Source organism: Amborella trichopoda, chromosome 10 (genome assembly GCF_054954075.1).
Source record: "Amborella trichopoda isolate Santa Cruz 75 chromosome 10, AtrichopodaSantaCruz75HAP2 v2.0, whole genome shotgun sequence".
NCBI lineage: Eukaryota > Viridiplantae > Streptophyta > Magnoliopsida > Amborellales > Amborellaceae > Amborella > Amborella trichopoda.
In genome coordinates, this window is record NC_142345.1 from 32,491,109 (window position 1) to 32,500,799 (window position 9,691).

General features: G+C 34.0%; 1 protein-coding gene across 1 annotated transcript; it reads left to right on the forward strand.

Annotated features, from left to right (window-relative positions):
* Positions 1–1,948: 1,948 nt before the first annotated feature.
* LOC148780154 (uncharacterized) lies at positions 1,949–2,617 on the forward strand. The gene has a single exon (XM_088850557.1). The coding sequence runs from the start codon at positions 1,949–1,951 to the stop codon at positions 2,615–2,617; it is 669 nt and encodes a 222-aa protein (XP_088706683.1).
* Positions 2,618–9,691: the final 7,074 nt, after the last annotated feature.

The window sequence follows — 9,691 nt, forward strand, 5'->3', positions numbered from 1 at the left end:
AAACAATATTTGTGTGAGATTATTGATTGCATAAAATAAATGAATGAATTTTTTTTAAAAAAATAAAATTTGGAGGTCAATTTCGGGGATTTTCAAGATTTTAGGGTCTATTGAATGAAAAATGAAATTGATATTTTTTTTGTGATGATTGTTTTTAATGTTATATAATATATATATTTATAAAAATATATTTTTTGTGATGAATATGAGAATATATATATATATATATATATTTGTATTCCCCGTATTCTTAAAATTTTAGGGAGACATTTTTTATGAATGATTTGATTTTGTGGAGTCATTTTGATTCAAAAAACACCTAGTATTCCAAGTGTTCTTTAAGTATCAGACTACCTTTTGGCTATACTTCATTATGCAATTGTATCATAAAGCCTTAAGATTTTATATCTTTATGTATGCAGCAATTAATATTTCATATATTTATGTATGCATAAATGTTATGAAAAGTGGATATATTTAGTTGTTCAACTTTAATTGTGTTTAAAGCCTATTTTTATAGAGGTTTCAGTTTTGGCAGCATATCTTATCAGATCTTCAGTTTTGATCAACATACAGAATTGATCTATTGTACTAGCTTGTAGAACTCCTTGGAGCCATGCATGCTTTATAGTTTAAAATTATGGCAAGGAATGTATTAAATTCAACTTTTGGAAAGTGGATGTATTTTTACCTTTTGATGTATCCATTTAGAACCTTTTGAGAAATACTTTTTACCTTGAATATATATTCATGGCAAGGGTCACTATCACATGAAATGCAAACCGCTCATCAGGAATTGAGGTATCTTTATATGGATTATTACTTCTTGTTTAATAGGTTGTTGCTCTTATTCAATTTCATTGTGTACCATGTGCTTTGAGAAAGGTTTGGGCACTTATTTTTTGTTCATTTTTTTGTGTACCACATTTCTTAATGCATTCCCCTCATGCATGCCTTTTTCAGCTTTCGTGGTCTAAAGGCACACATACATGTTTTTTTATTGAGAAATAGTAATTGAATAGCATGGTGATTCATGGTCATCTTAATTATAATTTTTTCTTTCTATTGGATGTTATTGTAACTTGCTCATTTTCATGAGAATGTAGGGCTTAAATATCCATGCTTACAAGGTCCCATTGGTAGAGTGATTTTCTCAAATAAATATTTTTTTAATGAACTTTTATGTTCAGAAAAATTTACACGAAAATTATAAGATGAGAAGGAGAGATGTGACATTGCAGTATGATACAAAAGTGAATGACAAAGGAAGAGTTCGATGTAATTTTTGTAACAAAGAAATGGGTGGTGGTATTTATCGCCTAAAAGAACATCTTGCTTGGGTAAAGGGTAATATCACTGGTTGTAAATAAGTGCCACCAGAAGTAAATCAACAAATGATAAAAATAATTATAGAAGGAAAAGGAAAAAAAATGCAGAGAGAAAGGAATGCAGAGGAGATAGGGAGGGGGTACGAAAGTCCAATAGATGAGGAAGATGACCAAGAGGCAGAATTTGAGGCGAAAATGGAAAGCGCTAGGATTGTCAGTATTCAAGAGCTTAATTATAGACAAATGAAAATTCAAGAGATGTATGGGAGAAGGGATGGTGTATCCATTAGCTGTCAACTTCAAGAATATGTAGTACCGGTACGGGAGGATGTGGGCCTTCATTTCTTAGATCCACATCTAGTAGATTGAGACGTAGTTTCTTTAGTCGTCCATCCTCTTATAGTCAGCCATCTACTACTCAACGACATGAACCCATAAATGTGTCATCAATGACCCTCAAACCCTTTGGACTTAATCCCCACAAGTCACTATATCATCAACAAAAACTAAAATTTCCGTTAGCAAGTGTATTTATAGAAAAACCGAGAAAGATGATTAGCATATTTTGGTATACTAATGCACTGTCATTTAATTCTGCAAGCTCAGACTTTTACCCACAAATGGTAGCTTCTATAGCTGAGGCAAGGCCAGATGTTAGAGGTCCAACTGCGACGGAGCTTGTAGGGCCATGTTTAGAAGCTGTTGTTCATGATGTTGATAAGCATATTGCACAGTTTAAGGTTTGCTGGCCAGGTACAGGAGTGACCATCATGACTGACGGTTGGAAGGACAAGTCTGACAATAGGCATCTTGTCAATTTTTTAATAGGTTGCCCTAAGGGCATTGTTTACCACTCTGGCATTGATTTATCAAGAAAGAGATATACTGGGAGACTGATATGCGCACACCTAGACAAAATTGTAGATGAGGTTGGGCCTGAAAATGTGGTCCAAGTAGTGACTGATATTGCTGTGAATTACATAAAAGCAAGCTTGTTGCTAATTGAGAGAAGACTCAATCTTTATTGGACTCCTTGTGCTGCCCATTGTATTAATTTGATGCTCAAGAAAATAGGGAAGCTGAAGAGGGTTAAATATTGTATTTTGAAGAGTAAGTTGATTACAAGGTTTATATACAATCACACGTATCTTCATGCTTTGATGAGGGAGCATTGCATGCGAGAGATTGTCAAGGAGTCCACTACTAGATTCGCTACAACGTTCCTTACGATACAATCGATATTGGTAAACAAGGCAGGATTAAGGTCAAGGATACGCTCTAATGAATGACAAACTGTTAGGGCAGCAATGAGTCAACTTGGAAGGCAGGTTGAAACCACTCTTCTCGATCGGAGGTTCTGGGCTCTATATAACCATGTTGTTTCTGTAACTGAACCTTTAGTACGGGTGTTAAGGTTAAGTGACTCTGATGATAAACCCGCAATAGGGTTTCTGCTCAATGCAATAGGACGTGCAAGGGAAGCTATATTTGATGACAACATATGGAATGAAGAGATATTGGAGATTATTGATCGTAGGTGGAGAGACCAACTGCACGAGGATATCCATGCAGCAGGTAATTTATGATTCACTGTCGCAATTCATGACTCTTTCTCAACTCCGAAAAAAGTTACCGTAATTAATAATATAACAAACCATGTGCATGGCTCTTTTTTAATCCACAAAATTTGTACTCCAATGCCACTTTAGATGATGCAGATATCATGGAGGGGGAAAGAAACTGCATCTACAGGCTTGAACCTGATCTTGAAACTCAGATGGAGAGTATGCAATAGGTGCAACTTAATCAAAACGTGTTTGTAATAAAATTTCAATTTACAATAATGAATTGTGTTTCTATGTAGTACTAATTTCTTGTTTATGCATCTTGTTATTTCTACCTTATCATGTACATGAAAAAAAATGGGGAATTTGCATACAACAATGCCAAAAAAACAGCTATAAAATTGCACCCATGTTAGTTTTAAGTTAAAACTTGTAATAGTTTAGTACACTACTATTTGTGGTTTTTTTAAAATCAATTTATTTTCTATTGTTAAGAATTTCTATGTTTGTCTATATCAGCACAATGGTGGACGATACACAATTCGAACAAAGCAATTGCAAAATATTGCCATTAGAATTTTGAGTTAAACATGTGCTACCTCGGGCTGTGAGATAAACTGGAGTACATTTCAGTGGGTACACGCCCCGAGGCGAAATAGATTAAAGACATAGACGCTGCACAACTTGGTGTATGTTCATTATAATTTGAAATTGAGAGAGAAACATATAAGGAGGACCCCCACAGACTACACGCCGATCAACCTTGATCACATCTTCCGAAGGGACCTCGCCGATGAGTGGGTGTCACTAAGGACCCCAATACTAGATCAAGATTTTCTTAGTAGGTAAATTACCGATATGGATGATAATGTGAATGTTGCAGCATCCAATGAAGGAGACATGACAATGGACATGGATGACGATTATACATAGGATGAAGATAAGACACATGATGATGAAACAGATGGGATAATGGAAAACAATTGGCAAGAACCAGTCATCCAGGAATGTGAAGGGGCGCAACATGATGTGGTGCCTGATGAACAGGAATATTTAATAAGATTGGCTTGGGAGGAAGTCCAGGCATTGAGGTATAGGAGTTACTCAAGAAGGGAGAGACGAAGCCGTAGCCGTCGCCGTAAGCTGGTTATTCATGATGATAACAATATTGAAGATGCTGATGGCCATAACACAAAACATGGTGGAGGTAATACAGAACAGGGCGCGAGTAACACAGTAGGGGTAACACAGAACATGGTAGGGGAGAGCATGAAGGCTGGACGAGTCTAGGAGACTTTGGCCAAGGGGGTACTACAAGAAATATTCCTGACTGGCAAGGGGGCACAACTGCGGCATTACAGACTCCACCAATCGTTACTCAGATTTTTCGCCACGTAAATCTTGATGGTGAAACACAACAATATTATGATCCCCCTCGCCGCTCTCATTACTACTAGCATTGTTTGTTGGACTTTGTAACTTCATTAATTGAATTAATGTCAAATTCTAAATCGTCTTGCATATCTTCATAGTATTCAACTATTAATTTATATAAAAATTTGTTTCAATTTTTTTTATAAGACAAATGTATGTAATATAATAGTATACACTTAGTCTACGTTTTTCTACTTTTTTTTCATTTTTTTTTAATTTTTTGGATGTTTTTTATCTTTTTTTTAAAAAAAATAACTACTTGACAGGTTAAAACGGTTAACGGCCCCGGTTAGTCCGGTTCAAACCACTCTCAGCCCCAAAACTGGTTAACTGTTCCAGTTCGTAGTTGGACTTTGTAACTTCATTAGTTGAATTAATGTCAAATTCTAAAATGTCTTGCATATCTTCATAGTGTTCAAATGTTAATTTATATAAAAAGTTGTTCCAATTTTTTTTATAAGATAAATGTATGTAATATAATAGTATACACTTTATCTAAGTTTTTCGATTTTTTTTCAATTTTTTTGGACGTTTTTTACCCTTTGTTTAAAAAAAAAAAGAACTACTTGACCGTTTAAAACTATTAACCGTCCCGGTTAGTCTAGTTCCGGTTCAAACCGCTCCTAGCCCCAAAACTGGTTAACCGTTCCGATTCGATTTTGCGAACATTAGAAAAGAGATATGAAGATTTCATGAAATAGGATCATAGCATCGAAAATTTTTTGTTGAAGTTCACGACCCAAAAAGTACAAATAGCAAACCGTTTAGACAATTTATTTTGTTCAACTTTTGTAAGAAGAGCAAAACATGTTCAACCAAATACGAAAATGAGCATATTTAAGAGGAGAAGAGTACAACTTCTCATAGGAGATATGCCCCTTATAATAGAAAATTGAATTTTACTAATGATAGATGCAAAGGTGTAAACAGCCTCTCCTTAAAATTCTTTTGGAATAGAGGCGGAGAGAAGAAGGGTCCTAGCCATTTTTATAATGTGTCGATGTTTTTGCTTAGCAACATCATCTAGGGTGTATCGGGGTACGATAACTAATTAATTCCATGGGACTTCAAGAGAATTTAAATGATTTAGACAAATATTCTCCACCAGAGTCAGAACTAGTTTTTAATGTTTTTGAAAATTTGAGTTTTGACCACAACAGAAAATTCATCACAAACTTGACAAAAATTATATCTATTGTGTAACAAATAAATCTAAGTTTATCAAGAAAAATTGTAAATAACGCGGACATAGTAGCGAGTACCACCCATTGAAAAAACAAGGGTAAGTCCCCGCACATCAGAATTTATAGGTTTAAAGGGTGAAGTGGTAAGATTCTCAGTAGTAGAGAAAGGCAGCACAATATGTTTTGCTACTTTGCAACTAACACAATTATGAGAACTATTGGTTTGTACTAACCCTAACTTTAAAGAGGATATCAAAAACTTAAGACAAGAAAATGAAATATAGTCTAGCCTACTATGCCACAAAGAGAAGACTGAGGTACAATAATCTGTTGAGGAAGTACTAGCAAAATGTGAAACTTCAGGTTATCGCAATAAACAAACGACCAACTTTAAAGCCTGTCCTGACACACATCCTCATCAAGTGATCCTGCATAATACAACCACGTGAATAAAACAAGATGTTATAACCTTGTTCACATAATTGAGCAACAGAAATTAGATTTATAGAAAGATTGGGAACCAAGAGTACATTAGAAACTAAGAGATTAGGGCTTTCAACAGTACCGACATGACTTACGAATATCACAGAGTTATTAGTAGTGAGAATGGGAGAATGGTCGTTAACAAAAACAAAAGAGCATAAAAGATTTTGTGCAAATGTCATATGGTTTGATGTACTAAAATCAATATACCAATGAGCAAAATGTGTGTTAGCATTACTTGAAGCATGAGATAGTGTAGAAGTAGCAATAGATGAGTTACTTATACTAGAGATAGTTTGTTTGATCATATCCTGGACATCTCCAGTAGTAACGTATATGGCTGATGTGGGAGTCTTTGCAAAAGGAGTTCGCTAAGGAGTTGAAGAAGCCTTTGTTGCTGTGAAACTTTGTGAATGAGTCTTCTTCTTGAGTTTGACAAGGCAATTGTATTTTATGTGCTCAATTCCTTTGCAATAGTTGCATCGAACTTAAAGCATATCATTGAAGGGTTTATTTATTTGTAATAAAGATCTTTCTTACTAAATTGGAGGCAGCAGCAAGAAGAGGAGTAACCAAAACTGAGTCACTCATATTCAATAGAGATGTCAATAGTTCCATCATGTGTTTCTTCTGCTATAAGTTCAGCTAATGCTATGTCAACAACCAAAAGAGGAATTTGATAAAGAATAGAGGCTCACACTGATTCAAAATCATCTTGTAATGTCATAAGAAATTGTGCTAGATGAGATTCATCATGATACTTATAACAGATCTCATCATCAATTGTCCATTTAGCTTCCATAAGTGCCAATTGATACCAAATACTAGTCATTTCATAGTGAAAATCTGAAACTGAGTGTCCCTTCTTTTGACCCAAGTGTCATATGTCTATTTCAATTTCATACTTTTGAGCAAAATTAGTTCGGAAATACCTTTTGGCTAAAAATTACATACTTCTTTACCTGTTTCAAGTTTCCTGGTTGCATGCTTATAGAGGGAAAGATAAAATTGACAATCCAAGCGACAAACTTATGATTACTAACTTCCCACTCATCCAGTTTAGCTTAAAATTCATTTTCTTGAGGATTTTCTAATGGTTTAGGGCATTGTTTATCACTAATTTCTAATGCCCTTCGCATTGGGCCTACACTTTACCTTCACTCCAAAGCCTAGCCTTCGTTCACTAGGGAAGAATGCAACCTCGTTGCTAAAAACCCTTTTGCGGTTCTCTTTGTGCCGCTGAAGGAAAGGAAGCTTTCCTCCCAACGACTTCGCATTAGACAGGAGCAATCATTGTAGTTTGATCCATCTAATTTGACAATAATAGATTGAACCGGGTCTGAATGCCACAACAATTTTTTTCTGTTTTTTTTTTTAACAAAGAGCTACTGATGTAGAAGGATAGAGCGAGCAGAAGATGTCTATTTTACCTCATGACTGCAATGTGATGAGCTTGCCTCACGTTAGTGCAAAGGATAAAAGAGTGGCTATATAAGTATTTTTTTTAAAAAAAAAGGATGCACAAGATATAGGGCAACGTCAGTGCAAAGGGTGAGAAATTTTTTTTGCCGTGTCTCTCTCTAAAAAAAAACAAGTTTTATACCCAATACTTAGAGAGAGAGAATATCCAAGGAGTGAAATGAAAATCAAATGGGTGAAACAGAACCTGTTTGATGATAAATCTCAGTAGATCGATCCTTAACCATTGGAATATACAGTAGCAAATCAGCAGGTCAGAATGCGAACAGAGCTAATATGCAAAGGCATAAAATAGACCTTTTTTAAAGTTCAAAGGTTAGGTATTTTTTGGGTAACTCATTATTCATTTTTAAAGGCTTTAATTATTTATAGATTTGATGCGTATTATTTTGAGACTTTAAATTTTATAATTAAGGGTGAATAGATTTTTTGCTATGGCAAGCTTTTCGTACCAAAACTGCTTCTCTTAGTACGGTTTTAAGCTGGGCCCTACTTCAATAGTATAAAATTGACACCTTATACAAACATCACAAAACAAAACGTTTATATAAGGGGTCAACCTTGGAATATTGAAATAAGGCACACCTCAAAGACACATCACAAAGGGTTTTTAGTGCTAAAAAATATTCAAATTGATCATTTCAAATTTGAGATATATGTGCATGTAAAAAGAAAAAAAAAGATTTTTAATTCATGAAAATAGTTCATTTTGTAACGTATTATTTAAATCGCTTATTTTAAATAAATTTAATTATTTATAAATTTGTTTCAATCCATATAAGTTTAAATATTAAATTTTTATAATTAAATATGACAACAGATTTTTGTGCTATCGCAAAGCTTTTTAGCACCGAAGCTGCATCTCTCGGAGTAGTTTTGAGGTACATAGGAGTATAAAGTTGAAATCTCAAAAAAAAAAAAACCTCGCCCAATATTTTAATACCCATGAATGCTATGAGTGTGACAATCAAACCCAGAAATTCTAAGTCCAAAATCCACCTCGAAAATGGATGGACTTTGGAACGTGCACAGTTTTCAATTCAAAATCTGTAGGGCAACACATCTATGAGTAGGCACGTTGGCTAAAAGAAAAAGTATTGTTGAGGTATTTTGGATGGACACATGTCGTGCCTTGTTTGATTGGACCAGCGTTTTAAAAAACGCCGAGTCGAACCGGACTCGCCTGGTTCGACTCGGAAATAGTGAAAAAGAAACCGGATCGCCCAAAAATCGAAAATCGTCCGGTTCTAGAGAGAACCGGACGATTCTGTACAGTGAATCGCCGATTCACTGTACGGAATCGGCGAGTCCGAACAGTGAATCGGCGATTCCGTATGGTTTTTTTTTTTTTTTTTTTTTTTTTTTTTTTTTTTTTTTTTTTTTTTTTTTGGTAATCCATGATAGATTTTTTTTGTAATCCATGATCGAATTTTTTGGTTTTTTGTAACCTATAATAGAATTTTTTGTAATCCATGATCGAAATGTTTGTTTTCTTTTCTTGTAATCCATGATCGATTTTTTTGTTTTTTTTTTTTTTTTCGTAACCCATGATAGAATTTTTTGTAATCCATGATCGAATGTTTTGTAATATATGATCGAAATATTTGTTTTTTTTTTGTAATCCATGATTGAAATGTTTGTTTGTTTTTTTTTAATCCATGATTGAATTTTTTGTTTTTTGCTTTTTTTGTAACCCATGATAGAGTTTTTTGTAATCCATGATTGAATTTTTTGTAATCCATGATCGAACTATTTTTTTCTTTTTTTGTAATCCACGATTGAATTTTTTGTTTTTTTTGTTTGTTTTTTTTTGTAATCCATGATCGAATTTTATGTAATCCATGATCGAATTTTATGTAATCCATGATTGAATTTTTTGAAAATTTGTGATTTTTTTTGTTTAATCCATGATCGAATTTTTTTTTGTAATCCATGATAGAATTTTTTGAAAATTTGTGATTTTTTTTTTAATCCATGATAGATTTTTTTGAAAATTTATTTATTTTTTTTTTTAATCCATATTATTCAAAGAGAAAACGAGAGAGATGATGATTCTGAGGCCACCCTATCCCAGCCATATTATTCACATATCGAGTCCCAACAGCAACAGTGTAGGGATGAGCACGAAATACTGTAAATTAAATGCTGAATGGAGGTTCATGCAGGGAAAGAACATATCAATATTCGCATATTCATTCAAAAACATGAAAATTCTTAA

Bases quoted from the DNA above. Each gene is read 5' to 3' on its own strand.
- LOC148780154 (XM_088850557.1), top strand. From the start codon at position 1,949: ATGGTAGCTTCTATAGCTGAGGCAAGGCCAGATGTTAGAGGTCCAACT.